The sequence below is a fragment of the Mandrillus leucophaeus genome, unplaced genomic scaffold, assembly GCF_000951045.1.
Source record: "Mandrillus leucophaeus isolate KB7577 unplaced genomic scaffold, Mleu.le_1.0 Scaffold1112, whole genome shotgun sequence".
Lineage (NCBI taxonomy): Eukaryota > Metazoa > Chordata > Mammalia > Primates > Cercopithecidae > Mandrillus > Mandrillus leucophaeus.
This window is the reverse complement of record NW_012099344.1, coordinates 694047-710486: the sequence shown is the minus strand read 5'-3', so window position 1 is coordinate 710486 and position 16440 is coordinate 694047. Positions and strand designations below refer to the sequence as shown.

The 16440-nt window shown below is 39.4% G+C and overlaps 1 protein-coding gene across 1 annotated transcript in view; it reads right to left on the bottom strand.

Moving 5' to 3' along the window:
* Window positions 1-16440, bottom strand: part of LOC105549293 (mannosyl-oligosaccharide 1,2-alpha-mannosidase IA) — a 196259-nt gene that overhangs the window by 173126 nt on the left and 6693 nt on the right. Inside the window, exon 3 of the mRNA XM_011993763.1 lies at window positions 16146-16439. Within this exon, the coding sequence (XP_011849153.1) occupies window positions 16146-16439 (294 nt within the window). The remainder of the gene's footprint in view (window positions 1-16145; window position 16440) is intronic.

The window sequence follows — 16440 nt, the reverse complement described above, 5'->3', positions numbered from 1 at the left end:
CCCAGCTACTCGGGAGACTGAAGCAGGAGAATGGCGTAAACTCGAGAGGCGGAGCTTGCAGTGAGCCGAGATCACACCACTGCACTCCAGCCTGGGCCACAGAGCAAGACTCCATCTCAAAAAACAAACAAACAAACAAACAACAAACAAAAACTGCAGATAAAGGAAACAAAAATCTATGCCAAGATGAGATGTTAAAAATCTCACTACTGATTGCCTTAATTATATATAATAATACTAACTGATGGTATAAAATCAATTAAGGAGCCACTCTCAGAACAGGAAGAATAACAAACACATTCTATTAGGAGAAAAAGGGAATACATGATGGAGTACAACTGAGAAGCCGCACTTTTTATTAAAAGTATAGTTTTAACTGTTGCCTCTGTTTTAAACCTAGAGAAAAAGAGAAAATTATCATTGTTATTGTTGCTGCTGTTATTCATAAACCAAATATACTTGCAAATTAATAGCTGAGGTTTAAAAGTCAACTGGTCAGGCCTGGTGGCTCCCGCCTGTAATTCCAGCACTTTGGGAGGCCAAGGTAGGAGGATCACCTGTTGAGATCATGCCACTGCACTCCAGCCTGGGCGACAAGAGCAAAACTCCGTCTCAAAAAAAAGAAAAAAAAAAGCCAACTGAGGAAGATAATTTTTATTTTAAATTTGAAGGCAAAATTCTGTTTAAAAGAGAAATGTCTAACTTGGGGACTTGGTATATACCAGTGGAAGACTCTGGGCTGCATAACACACAACAGACACTCTTATGGCTACTAATGTGCTGTGTGTCCCCTGGATTTGTGAAGACAGGGCACTCCAGAGTAAAGTAACCCTGAGGTGAAGGAAGAACCTTCCCTCCCTGCCAGTTTGGCTTATTACTTTCAAATCAGCCCCTGAAAGTGCTGTCTGCAAAAATCCCCCAGTGTTTTGGAAAACACTAGCAACACGGCTGATGCATGAGATTTCAAATCAACCAAAGGCATTACTTTCTAAGATAGCTTTCGAGCAATTCTACTGAAAGCTAAAGGTCCACAAATGTGCTAACTAATCATGTAACTAGACAGCTTCCTCCCTCAGGAATTCTAAAAGGTTAGGAGCGAGTGCCCACAGGTCAGAAAAAGGTGATCCTTCTGAACACCAGTGGTAATGTATGGAATTCACCTCTCAAGGTTCCAGGAAGCGAGAGGGCTGCTCATTCCCTGTTGCCAATCATAGTCAATTACTTAGTATTAAGGTGACTAGTCTTCTGACGTGTGTAAAATATACACTACCACTTCTGCAACTCTCCTGCTGTCTGCCTTTGCACCATTAGCACCACATCTCACCAGCAGAACACACTCAAGGATGGAAGATCATTAAGAGCATGGGTAAAAAGTACGACAGTTAATACTAAATTAAGCTAATTACTAAGCTAGAACTAACACCTGATTACCTGCAGCATATCTGGCTAAAAAATCCTCAACCTCTATTACCACATCCATCAAAAGTGGAGAATTTCTGTCAAAACTTGTATTTATCAAGAATACATAAATTCAGACTAGTTTTCTAATAAATAAACTACCACTGGTTAACTCAGACCAATACCTGGTATTATACTTTGCCAAACTTCTTCCTAGTTTTCAAAGAAGTCCCTTCTAAATGTCTAAATTGTAGAGCCTTTACCTTATAAAAACCTAGGGTGTAATTCTTCAGATCACAGGTGGGTGGAGAACTACAACCACAGAAGCAAATACACTGACTTCCCAGACTCTCAGGTATATTCTAATAGGATGGTAGTTAAAGCTTTAAGCAAGAAGCAGCTGGACAGCATCACCATCTCCCACTCTCCCAAAGACAGCTGTTTTTAAACTTCCTATTTCAGCTTATCCTACTAGGCTATATCTTAGAATATGACTCTTTTTTCAATTTATAAAATTACAATGGTTTGTTTTCAATCAATTTTAGAAACATTTGACAAGGTACAGGAAGTAAACAGAAATAACCTTTGATTTTAATTTTCCTATTTTCTTTACCATCAACAGCAAGCAGATTTAAAATTCTAAGATTGAAAAATATAGACCTAGGAGGATTTTAAAAAGCTTGGGAAAAGAGACCCAAATATCCTCGTGCCCAATGAAGAATATCTTTCCTTCTATTAGTTGGTTTTTATTAAACAATTCCTGCCTTGAAGTCTAACATGAAATACTTTAAAAGTTAAAATTAATATCATAGATTAAAAGCTTTCTATTATTTTAGGTTGAATCATAAGAACTTAAGTGTACCTCGTATTTAAGACTAAAACAGCCAAAATGTTCTTCAGAAAATCTTTAAGAGTATAATGTTCCAATAAAAGGAAATAAACTTTTAGAACATTAGTTGGTGTTCTGTTTCCAAATCTAATCCTCCAGGCATAAACTACAAAGTTAATAAGGAGCAGATTAAAACCACCCAAGAACAAATTATTAATTCAGTTTTCCATTTCACTCTTGAATTCTTGTCTTAAATGCACTAGGAATCTCTGCTGGCAACGTAGTTAAAGCTGCAGCAGCTCTAATAATCAACGGATATTATCACAAAGGGTGGATACATCCTAAAATGAAAGCACCATATGCCTAATTATTGAGCTAAATTTACACACGTAGCTATCTCTGAATGAAATATTTTCAGCTTTTCAGCTCACAAAAATTATTTCTTTCTATGCCCTGAAGGTATTTCTCCAGATTTCTTTTTCCCCTGGCTTTCTTTCCTCCCCACATATCTGAGTGTTGTGTGACACCAGGCCCAGAAGTCAGAGGTAACTGGACACTGATGAATGAATGAGGAACCACTCCATTCAACACCCTCTCAATGGTTTTCCTGAGGATGAGCATCCCTTCTGTGTAATAACAATTCTAACAAGGCAAAATAATGCTTACTTTCCTGCCACAGGAAGTGACAGTTTTGGCAACAACAACTAAAAAGGGAGGCAACAATAGAAAATACAAGCTATTGGTCAATACAGCAACACTGCAGCCAAAACATACTTTCCTTTCCTGGAAATGACTTTCTGAATCCAATTTACTTATCCACCCCTGTCCTTAGCAGAAGTCCAAGCTTATTACTCCCACCAATTCCTTGCTGCTAGTAAGTACATACTATGTATTGAACAATGAATGCTATATGCCAGGCATTGCGCTCAGAGATTCACATACATTTTCTATTCTAATTCCTACAACAACTCTGAAAAAGAGGAATTATTAGCTCACTTTCAAAGGTGTGGAAAAGGAGGCCAGAAGTGTTTCTACTCTGCCATACTGCCTCACATTTGTAAAACATTTTGTTGATATACTTAATCTGGGTTACATTCAAGATGAATTGCTTTTTATTGTCAAATTCTGGGCCATGGACCTATGAGATAAAAAAGGTGTCCCCACTTTTACGGTGTCTGAAATCTACTTGAAAGATAACATATGTGCACATGAAATCAGTGACACACAGGCCAAAGACAGAAATAATAAATAACATGTGAATTTGCAGAAGGGAGGGATCAGTAAAGGTTGAGCATGTAAAGAGGGCTTCATGACGACATGAATTTTGAGCACGTGATAAGACTCTCCTTTTGAGAATCATAAAGTAAACAAGGTGAAATCCAAAACTACATGTGTTCTGGAGATAGTAACTATGTAAGTTTTGTGGAAGCACAGAGTCCTTCCTGGTAAGTAACAGAGATACAACTCAAGAAGTAAACTGAGGCAGATTTATGGACGACTACGGATACCATGTTAAACATTTGTGACTTCATTGTGACTTCATTCTAGAGCAGTGTTTTTCTAGCTGAAGTCACTGGACCAGAAGCATCAGTATCACCTAGCAACATGATAACAATGCAAATTCTGGGGCCCATCCAGGCCTACTGAATCAAACTCCAGGCTTTTAAAATTTTATTATTATTATTTTTGAGACAGAGTCTCACTCTGTCACTCATGCTGGAGTACAGTGGCACAATCTCAGTTCACTGCAACCTTCGCCTCCTGGGTTCAAGTGATTCTTCGGCCTCAGCCTCCCGAGTAACTGGGACTACAGGCTCACACCACCACACCCAGCTAGTTTTTGTATTTTTAGTAGAGACAGGGTTTTACCATGTTGGCCAGGCTGGTGTCGAGTTTCTGGCCTCAAGTGATCCTCCCCTCTGCCTCCCAAAGTGCTGGGATTACAAGTGTGAGCCACTGCGCCCGGCACCAGCAATCTAGTTTAACATGCCCTGCAGGTGATTCTGATGCATGTTGAAGCCTGAATCATTACTTTATAGGAAATGGAGGACCATTAAAACCTGAGTTGGGCAATATGGGAGAAGTGACATTTTAGGAAGATTAATAGTCATCTGCAGAATAAACTGGAAAAGGGACCATTGACAAATGCATAAAATTCATTGAGCCTCTACCATGCAATTATTTATATGAGACAGCACTTTTCAAGAGAAACAATATGAAACTGGGAAATAGAAAACCAAGCTTCCTTCTCTGTCTCAAAATATCACACCTTCTTAGGGAGGAAAATATTTATGTAATTCTGATTTCTCTAGTGGAAAATAACAGCTAACCTATGACTTTTCATTTTAGTGTGGTACTGTAAGCATTACTCATTAAGACACCTTTATCTCTCAAAAATTTTTGCCAACATGGAAGCAAAACAAAACCAACTCTAGGTAAATCCTGTATAAAACTGAAAGACAAGAAAAACGGCATCCCTTATTAAATAGTGTCCAGTATTCTAGGTAATAAAGAAATGAAGACACTACCTACTTTAAAAATAACATATCTTAAAAAAATGGCTGCAGATATAAACACTTTTCAATAAAACAACAGAATCTTTATATTCGAGTGTTGACCTTTAAAGGAATCTCACAATCATCTACATTTATTTCACCAGTGGTTATATTTGGTCAAAAAGTTTTTTTTTTTTTTTTTTGGCACCACTTTTTATTGTTTACAGTCATATAAGAAAATGAATGCAGTTTTCATTTTATAAATCATTCTGGAAAACAACCTGAAAACTGGAAAAGGCATTTCCTACATTCATTAGTCTCTTTATTCACTAGGTCTGATTCTAAATGACTTCTGACTGTTGTACAAAAAAAAAAAAAAAAAAAAAAAAAACAAAAAGACAAAGGCTTGTAGCCATTGAGTATATACATTAGAAAAGACTTCAAAGATGAGTGGACACCACTTCAGGAATACCAGATTACTTAGCACGGAATCATACTTAACCTGAGTAACACCTGCAGGCATGTTTATTTCAAAGAGCATATTCATTCAACACATACGTACTGGGCCCTATTATGGGCAGGGCCCAGAGCTAACTGATCTGTTGGACACATGAATGAACAGGGGAAGCTCTTTCTCCTGCCCTCAATATGATAGCTCTGGAAGGGACGAATGACTGCAAAGAGCCAATGTCATAGAAACTCTGTATTCTTGAGAGTTAGGGAAAATAGAAGTACTTCCAACCCTACACTGTGGCTTTATCTTATTACTGATGGAATACTTAATAAATCATCATTTTTATTCACCCTAACTGCTAAAGCAGCTTTCAACAGTAGTTAATAAATCATCTTCATTTTCTATGCTCCTCATCCACCCCCCTTTAAAGCTACTGAGTTCTTCATTACACATTCTATGTTAAGTAACCACAGGAGGATTAAATAATGAAGACTAACCAAAGTGCTTAATATGAGTGAATGTATACAATGTATTAGATACATGCCAATTATAAAATACGTTTTTTACTACATAAAGTTCATTTTATACTTCCTAATAAGAATGCCTCATAAAATTGCTGACTTGGGCTAATAACTCCTTAAATCACAATATGGGCTTCTCAGGCATTTCTAATTATAAGCTGAAAACCTGTAGTTGGCTAGATAAAACATTCAACACTGCTAGTTGACTAAAAGAAAGTCTCCAAAAATAGTGTTGTAAATATTCTAAAATTACTATCACGTCTAACCACAATTTATAAAAAAAAAAGTACATTTATGTCAATCATTATTCATCATGTTAACACAGTGTTATAGCCAAATTTAAATAGTTCTGGCGTTTGGCAGACTTTTATGAACCAAGGTCAGAATATAAATACATTTTGAAATATGCAGCTCTTCACTATCTTAAAAAACATGATTAAAAACATTTGAAGGATTTAGTGTGGGAAAAAAAGCACAAACTTCACACACAAAAAATCATGCTTTTCTTTAAAAATATCTTTGATAAAATGCATATTTATCCTATTAAAACACTGAAGACCTCTCACACACAAAAGATTAGCCTGTCTCTTCACACACAAGAACAAATATTTCTATGAAATCTCACGATTTCCTTTTGGTTAAATTTTCTTCTTTAAGAATTCAGCTTTGTAAGACTTGCCATTTTCTGGCATCATTAAAATCACTTCTCAAATTCTATTTGGACTACTTTTGATCTTCAACTATTAGAAAAGCATCCTGATTCACTCCAAAAGGAGAAAGATCCTTCCGCAGATCTCCAGAGAGGTCAATACCTTCCTCAAATATCTGAGGCAAAATCCCAACTATCACTTAACAATGAAGATGCGCTGGTCAAGCTGGCTAGGTCGTAGTTGAGGGATGTGGGCTGTCCCAAGAGCCTGGTAAGAGCTCCTATCAATAAAGGATATTTTATCCTAAGTGTGCAATCTAGGGGAAAAATTTTTTTTCTTGCAACTTTGCTTTATAAAATTCTAACTCTTGCCTTGGGGACTTTGCCTCCCACAGGAGTCCATGTTCCATTCAGCCACCTTGCCAGATCCATCTCCTCTGGTGGATCTCACTCCTTAGGCCTCCAAGCTGTGCCATCTTTGCCATCTTCCCAATCTTCCTCCTTTTAAAATTTCCTTGTTCTATCTATACAACTTACAAGGAAGAAATGCAAATGACCAACACAGGAGAAAGTGTTGATCAAAGAAAAGCAAATTGAAAATGCCATATACTGCTTCATCACCTATGAAATTCACAAAGAATCAATAGACTCCATTCACTATATGATACATGGGAGTATAAATGGTTTCTGGAAAGTTATCCCTCAAAACGTACTATCTGTTGGCCAATTTATTTCCCCTCTTAAGAATTTAAGAGAAAATCCCACTTACCAGGGTGTGCGCAATAAAAAGTGAGACAGAAATTTACTGGACAAAGGTGTCTGTCTCAGCATTTTAAATAAAAACAAAAAAGTGGAAATAATCTAAATGTTCAGGTACAAAGGACTGGTTAAATAAAGTATGATGCTTTGACATGGATATATTATGCTAACATAAAATGACACTTGCAAAGCAAATGGAAAAAAAAGTATATATAGTGTGGTTATAACCATAGGGGAAAAATGAACTTAAATATTGGGGTTAGGAAGGAGCATTATTGACACTACTTAGTTACTGATAAAACCATGAAGGATTTTTTTTTTTTTTCCTACTCTAGTGTGCTTTCAAATTTTTCTTTCCCAAGCAGACATGAGTTTATAAAATGAAATAACACAACGGAAGACACTTGCTTCAACAAACCTATTCTATCCCTTGCTAAGACAAATCTCAAAGTATATTAATAACTTTGCTGAGCAACTTTATTCATCTACGTTTAAAGCAAGCCTTTAAGAATCAATAAATGGACAGGTACGGTGGCCCACGCCTGTAATCCCAGCACTTTGGGAGGCCAAGGTGGATGCATCACTTGAGATTAGGAGTTTTAGACTAGCCTGGCCAATGTGGAGAAACCTTGTCTCTACTAAAAATACAAAAATTAGCCAAGCATGGTGGCAGGTGTCTGTAATCCCAGCTACTCAGAAGGCTGAGGCAGGAGAATTGCCTGAACCTAGGAGGCGGAGGTTGCAGCGAGACAAGATTGCACCACTGCACTCCAGTCTTGGCAACAGAGCAAGACTGCATCTCAAAAACAAAAAAACAAAACAAAACAAAAACAGTAAAAAGGAAACACTGGTGGTCAATTTCAGGCAGCTGGGAATCAGATTTTGAGACGGGGTACATACCCCTGACTTCCCTAATTATTCCACAGGTCTGTTCTCTTGTCTTATGCCCCGATAGAGAGACAGTGAGGAAACACACTTCCCTTTTTAGTACGTAGCTCCAGCATGTATTCCCGTGCAAGAGGAACTAGGGACAGACAATCACGACCTAAACATCAGCTCAGGAAGCTGGACATGCCACCCCCAGCATAGGCTAGGATCCCTGGCCTCCTGTACTGTTTCTGAGATCATCTCGTCATTTAGAAGAACTGACGGTTCTGAAGGGACCTTCAGGAGATCATTTAATGAGGAAGGATTTGGCAGAAATGGAGACACTAGCAATAGCTTGTAGTCTGTGGATGGCCTGAGTTCACATCTTGGCCACAGTCATTCGCAGGCCTTCGGACACCAATTACTTTCACCCCCTTTCTCATAAACTCCTAGCACAGACAAACAGGCACCAGTAACAAAGGCTGTTTCAGAGGGTGGCAATGCTGTGTTATTAAACCACCCTTTCAGAACTTGGTGTCCTTCATCAGGTTTTTATCCCCTCATCTCCACGCCCTCTCTCATACTAAGTTGCTCATACTAAACACTCCCACACAAGACAGGATGATCTAATTAGCGACCCACATAAAAACATGAAAAATGCAAATGAAGTTAATATAATATGTTCTGAGTGTCACCTGAATGAAGGATGTAGACCAAGAGTGATGAGAAAGCAGCAGAGCCAATCAGGGACTGGGCTTTCGATAAACTTAACAGCCAGGGAGATGAGTGGACTAAGAAACGTGAGAAAGAAGGAGTCATTCTAGTCACAAAAGTCGAGTAAACACAAAGGATACGTGTGCTTTTCAATTTTATTATCTCTGTTCTGGATTATCTGCAGGACTGTTCGGCTCTAAAGTATGGAAAGTAACTACCAGAGTATTCATGACAGAAATGAGGGCTGTGACTTTTAAATGCTCTTAAGCCTTAATCTCATTTGGTTTTCTTTCAAGTATAATGATCACAGACGTCTTTAGCAGAACTCAGTGGGGGTGGGGCACTGCTGCCACATTCCTGGGAGCAAAGGAATTAGCCCGTATTGCTTTCTTAGGCAACCCCCTACCCAGCAAAGATGTCCCACCTCCCTCTACGATGGTCTCAGTGGGGCTTCTGGCAGTTGGCCCGTCATTTGGGGCTGAGGAGGGAAGGCCTGGTCAGCCAGTCACCAAAGCACACGTTCTCATTAGAGTCAAGATTATCCCAGGTGGAGTGGGGCCTGGTTCTCAGTACTTCTCAACACCTGAGAAGCAATTCTCAGCTATTGTTTGTACACTGGGGGCATCTCAGGAAGTCACAGCTCACTGGCCTTATTTCTCATGTGTAAAATGAATAGTGGCTCTGGAATCCTAATAAATCTAAATTCAATGTGAAGCTCTCAGAAAGACCAAACTCTCTGAGCTACAAAATAAAACTGATTTATGCGCACTTCGACTATCAGGTGATGGACGGAGCTCTGATTATAGAATTTATCATAATTACGTAATTTTTGCCAAGCCTAAAATAATAATTCTCACTTCTTAAAAACATTCCTCCAAGATGAAACAGACTGAAATTCACTTTACTTGATCTCTTTATGTAGAAGAATAACTTCAATACTTAAGACAAGTAACTCAGCCAGGCATGGTGGCTCACACCTGTAATCCCAACAGTTTGGGAGGCCGAGGTGGGAGGACTGATTCAGCGCAGGAGTTTGAAACCAGCTCGGGAAATATAGTGAGACCTGATCTGTATTGTGTAAATAAAAAAATTCTTTATTAGAAAAAAGAGAAATTAAAATAACTCGACTGTGATTACTCTGAGAAAGACGGTATCTGCAGGAATAGGCATATTTGACTGTGAAAAAGAGACAAATTAATTCTTTAACACATATTCTGAAGAAGCTGAAGATGTATATGCAGTAAGTATATCACTCTAAAGATACTTAAGTTTTTTTGGAATTTGGTAGAAATCAAAGAAAATCAGTGTTGACCATAACGCAATAAAATTACAGCTATATGGAAAGGTCTTTTTGATGAACTGGAAATGTATCCCTTTAAGCACTAAAACTCAATTTTAACTATTTTTGATGCCCTTTTGAAACTCCACTATCCACTTTCCTGAGTTATTAAACAATATATGGATCAATGCAATCTTGGCTTGATGGCTTTTGGTGGTGACCAGTAACAGCAACAATCACAAGCAGCATTTACTGTGTGCCCACTTCATGTCTGATACCATTCTAAGTGCTTTACTATCACATTTAAGCCTTGGGATCCAACAAAGTGGGTACTATTAACCTCGTTTTACAAATGAGGAAACTAAAGTTCTGAGAGATTAAATCATTTGCAGAAGGTCGCAAAGCTAGAGAATGGTAGAGAACAGATTCAGACCCAGGTTATGTGAGTCCAGAACCATCCTTCTAACCACGACATTGCTCCAAACAGATGGAGCAGAGACAGGTAAGTGCACCCAAAAAGAGAATCACCAGAACCTACTTGGGTGGAAAGAATTGCCCATAGATTGATGTGATTTTTACATGTATGTCTACTTTTAAAACAATCATCCTTTAGGTTAGCTGCCATTCTTCTGTTATCCATGGTGCAGTATCAGAAGAGCACACACATTTATAATTTTAAAGCAGTACTTCTAGTCACCACATGTCCATTCTCTGGGTGCTCCCCTTTCACCCTTTGTATAGACAGTAACTCACCCTCTTCTGCTCTCCCTTCCTTCTTTTCCCCACTTTTCTTCATAAAGATTGTTTAACTGAATGATTACAAATGCCTGTGCTTCTTGGAGAGCTCTTTATAAAGAGAACAAGATGTCCTATCAAGCTTTCCCTGGGTGTCTTTACAAAGAAGAAGGCTTCTAAACCACGCCACTGGTAAGACTTTTAAAAATTACCACAATTGACTTAAAAATTACTTTGATCCATGGTTGGCTGAAAAAAAAAGAGAAAAAACCACCAAGCTAGTATAAGGTCAAATTTATAATAATGCAGAATTGTATATTTTTTTTACTCTCTATTAGGGCCTGCAAATAATAAACACGGATAATTTATACAATTCTTTGGAGTTTTATTTAGGAGACAAGCCATGTGGGGGACAGTGAGCAACACTCACAGAAGACTGGGGCTTCCCTCTGCAACTCAACTCTGCCACTAGCTGGTGATGTGATTTCCAGAAAGATCTTTGTGTCTTGGTTGCCTTTACTGTAAAATGAATGAGCCATCTCTCAGATCTCATTCAGATGCAATACGTTATGACTTAGAGCGTACATTTAGTTTTAAAATCTGAGATTTAAAGTTATCATGCCATAATTTGCAGAGTCTGTGTAAAGGGCCTTTTAACAGATTGAGAGGTGGTGGGTGGGGATAAGATACAGCTCAATCACTGAACATCAAGCAAGGAACTAGGCTAAGAATACTGAGGGAAAAGTCAAGACTCATTTCCTCAAAGAGGGAATCTCTTCCCTAAACCACCAAACAGGTATCTCGTTTACTATTTTCATCTACTTGGGGGACAGGCTGTTTTGCCACTCGTTTCACAGTATCTCTGGAGCCCATCATGGCTGTTCCTATTTTTACTAATTAAACTCTTCTTTGACCAACATACACACAATTATAAAGAAAGAAATTTAAAAGACCACAGGTGCTTGACTGGGTTAGGGGGTATAACCAGGTTCCAGCGCAATTCTGATCTACCCTGTGTATTCAGCCCTCATCCCTCACACGGATCTGCAGGTATTCCTTCCCTCTGACCTTCGGACACATGCTTAAAATTCTCTTCAATAAAAAATTTGCATCACTAGAGCTTATGAAATAATCTGATTCAAATATGTAAGTTCTTCAGCGAATTCCAACCAATTCAGATCTCATACAAATGCATCTTGTGTAATACTAAGATACATTTTTCAAGATGGTTTAGTTCATTAGCTCATCTAAGAAGTGTAGATAGCTGCATTTGTTTGAAAATACATTTTTTAAAACCTCTTTTCACACAACTAGGTTGTAAGTCCCATATACATAAGCAGCTCCTTTATATGAATCCTAGTTAAGAGGAAAACAGAATACTCTTCTCGGAGAAACTATCAACAGCTCACAGAAAATGAAGCTGAACGTAATTAACTACCCATTAATGTATATATGTATTTTTTTGCTTTTGTATATTAGCAGTCAGCACCTACTCCAGTACTTACACTGTTGAATACTTATCTACTTGCTAAGGAGAGAAAAACCTTCGCAAACACCCCACGTCCTCCCTGCTCTGGGGAAGGGCCCCTGGGTGGAGCAATTCCACAGTGACCTATGTTCAGTAGGGAATGTGTCACAGCACAGTGGCACAGGCAAGCAACCTAAGGATGTTGAAGCTTCTTGGGTCGGGTCTCCAAATCATGGCTTTTATTATTTTGTAAATCTTATTTTCCACCCCAGAACTACCCATACAAATAAACTAGAAAGTTAAGTGTCAAAATAAAAGTGTTTTGCTTTAACCTGTCAAGGCAGATTATTCTCACATCTGATCTTTACCAAAAGGGTAAACTGTCAATAGTTAACATAAATTATAGGCTATATGACCCCACAGGTGCAGGGTCACCTTACACGACAAATCTAAGGCTGCCAGTCTGCACATACTCCCAATCCCCACTTAGGTTGGTGAGGATTCCAGCCTGAGAAGAAAGGAGTCCCCTCTGACAATCTGACAGTCTTTAGCCCCAGCCCCTATTACTCAGGAGCCCCCTTAATTCCAGAAAACGAAAAAAAAAAAAATCTTCCTCCAAATTGGATTAAGACTCTAAATCCTAAAGGACAGCACAGGCTCATTGTGCAAGTGGGAGAGGTTGCAGGGCAGGGGAGAAGGGAAGCTAAAAACGATTTCTGATTTAAAAAAAAAAAAAAAAGTAAATGGACTATTTTTCTAAAACTTCCATGCTGCTATTTTAACTTTTGTGCTTCATTATTGTAACACTGATTTTTAAAGCAAAGGACAACCTGAGTACAATTTTAAGATCAAACTCATGAAAATAAATATACACTATGTATGTATCTTAAATCTTAGCGAAATCCCAGAGTTAATTTACAAAGTTTTAACAGGGGTTAAGGAAGGAAGATCTTAATTCTATTTTGAAGTTTTACATCAAAGATTTACCATCCATCAAATTAATAGTGGAAAGCATTTAACATTTTTTGTGAAGCATTCTGTACAATGACCTATTTGAAATTAACAGAGTATCTCCCCTAAGACACAAAGTTGCTAAAAATCTACTGCAGTACTAGTAACATAATTGTGCTGTAGATATAAAAAATAGTATTGACTGACTTTGAACCAAGTACAAAATAACAGGTTGACTCAAATTACAATCCAAGCTTCCAACATGTTAGATTTGAGTGCACTTTCTAAATTTTAACTATAAGTGTTAGTACATTCAGGTGTGATAGACAACCTAAGTATAAAGAGAATTAGAAAATACAGGAACAGATCAGGCATGGTGGCTCACACCTGTAATCCCAGGACTTTGAGAGGCCAGGTGGGTCCATAACTTGAGGTCAAGTTCGTGACCAGCCTGGCCAACTCGGTGAAATCCAGACTCTACTAAAAATACAAAAATTAGTTGGGTGTCATGGCACACGCCTGTAATCCCAGCTATTTGGGAGGCTGAGGCAGAAGAATCGCTTGAACCCAGGAGGCAGAGGTTGGAGTGAGCCGAGATGCCGAGATCGTGCCACTGCACTCCAGCCTGGGCAACAGAACAAGGCTCTGTCTCAAAAAAAGAAAAAAGAAAAGAAAAGAAAAGAAAAAGAAAATACAGGAATGGTAAAGAATAAAACTAAGGCAAAGATTTTGTTTATAACAAAAAGTCCACAGTGGTGCCTGAAACTGAATCCAAATATGTAAAGTCCGGTGCCCTATTTACAATGGGCAACCACTCTTGCCTCTCTAAAGCCAAATATTTACAGCACAGTTTTTAGAACAGCATCATAATTTCTTTTTTTTTCCTTTCGGTTTCCAAAGGAATACATCTGCCTGAACTAATCTGATGGAAAATCATAATCCATTTCTTCCCATTAGCCTTTGACTAAACGCTGAAGCTAATTATGCTGGCTCTTTTGGGTTCTCACAGCAACAAGGAATTTTAAAGAACACATTTAGTTCCACTAGTTTATGCAAGACTGAGCGGTTTCAAAACATCTAGGTGCTAAGATGTTAGACAGAGGCTACATAAATCTCGTTTACATGGTTAATTAAGACCTTGTGATTTAGGGACACAGACAACATGGATCTACCAGGGATGGATATGTACACTGTTAATATGCTGTCCTGAGTCTGAGACTGCTACTGTCTCACTGGTTCTGCTCTGAATGCACTTGTAATCACTGTTGGTCAGTACCAACAGTTTAACATCTATGTATCTTTAGTATTAAAATCTTTTCCTTGGACAACTGTGATTCTGTACTAGCTAACTGGCAGCTTGTATGGCTTTGGACGCATGACATGTATGAATTACACTGTTCAAATTTAACAGAAACACATGCAGATACAGATCATTTGGGGTTAATTTCCTATGGTTTTGGTTGGATATTATTAAAGAGTCTGGGAGGATTTGGTAAGAGGTAGAGCTTTGTTCCCACCTTCCTGATTTGGTAGTACAGGCAGGATTTCATGGAGAAAGGAAACTGCTAAGAGAGTTGTTTTGGAGAGTAGAATCCATTCCCCCAAGTATGGGAGGGTTCTGTCCCTGAGGAGGGGTCTCAAAAAAGCAGATATGACGATGGACTGTGGAAATAAGCTCTCTGCACAGGAGGGATGAAGGCATTCTTACCAAACTGAAAGGGATCCAAGTCCACTCTAACTTGCTCAATTACAGCTTAACCAAACTCAGCTGGTCTTATATTACAAAGTCACAAATCCTAGCGTAAGTGGCTGCCTTCATTCTGCAGCCACTTACGCTAAATACCTCTCAACCACCTTAAAAAAATCTGTTTACTCTATGAAAATGGGATCAGGGACTTCCTCTCCTGATTACCTACCCAATATGAAAACACAATATTTACTTTCACAGAGATTATATTATTTTTTAAATGGCAAAAATATTACCTCCATTCATATTTTAGAAAATCGAACCAAGATTTGGAATGACATGCTTTTAATGTGGTTCCTACAGCTTTTCTATGTAAAACCCAGGCTGGCACCGTTTCACACAGGGAAGTAGCTCAGGGAGGAGGCATGTCGACAGACAACGTGGTGACAGGTGACTGGTGGAAGTTCGGACCTCGGGCTTCAAGTCCTGACTCATCACTAACGGGTTCTGGAGCTCTGGGCCCTTCGATTTTCATCTTGAAAACGACAGCCTGAGAGGACTTTTTACGGCCCCCTTCAGCTTTAAGCTGATCCTGACCTAATCACATGTTACAAGTTCTAACTGAAAATTACGAGAAGGAAATTAGGAAAGACGTATCAAAGTCCATGTTTATCCTGGATTAAGTTTGTCACCATTGTGCTGCTGTGGAGGCAAACCTGTTGCATCACATGGGATACCTTATTTCTGGCTGTGCATTAGAAATACAAGAGGCAGAAGACTTTTTATATTTTCATTTTTTAAAAAAGTGAACAATAGTATCCCTCGACGATGGGAAGTTCTCAAGTTTCACCTTTATAGTCTGGAAGTACACACAGAATTCCACCTGGCAGACAAGGGCCACATGGCTGAACCCGGGGTATGCCGGCTCCCTTTACCACGCGTGAAGCCTCACTTTAAAGCCACGTCCCCAGTCCTTACCAGGGGGCTGATCAGTGCCGTCGCTGTTACTGGTGGGATGATTAACCGTGTAGCGGCCAGAGAAAGAGGTTTGTATATTACCTGCCCATGAATTTATACCTACTTCATGTGGCTTGTGCTCACCAGAGCAAGAGCACGCAAGTTAAAAGCAACGAGATTTGACCTTAGATCTTACTGGACACATCTACTACCATATTGAAAACAGGAAACGAAACAGCTTTTGACACAGCACCTGGTGGAGGGGGCACACCTCCATCTCCCCATACACTGCATTGTTGCAGTCTTCAGAGTTTCAAAGGCTTGCCGTTTTTCCCTGAAAAACGCGGCCCGTCGGGAGGCATTTCTGGCGCGGCCCACTCACCTCTTTGATCTTTGCCCTTTTCTCGCGGATGGCGGCGTCGGCGGGCTCCCGGCTCTCCACGCCGATGGGAGGCACGAAGTCCACCGGGGGCAGGCCTCTGAACGGCGCCTTGTCACGCAGCTGGTCCTGGGCCACCTTCTTCTTCTCCAGTAGGATGTCTCTTTGGATCTCCTCGGGCAGCTTCTGCAGGGTCTCCTTGGCTTCCCTGAGAGCCCGCTCGTGGTTTTCGCGGATCCTGGCCAAGTTGTCCTCCAGGGCGGCCTCCGGGTCCCCGGGTGCCCCCTCCTCGCGGCGC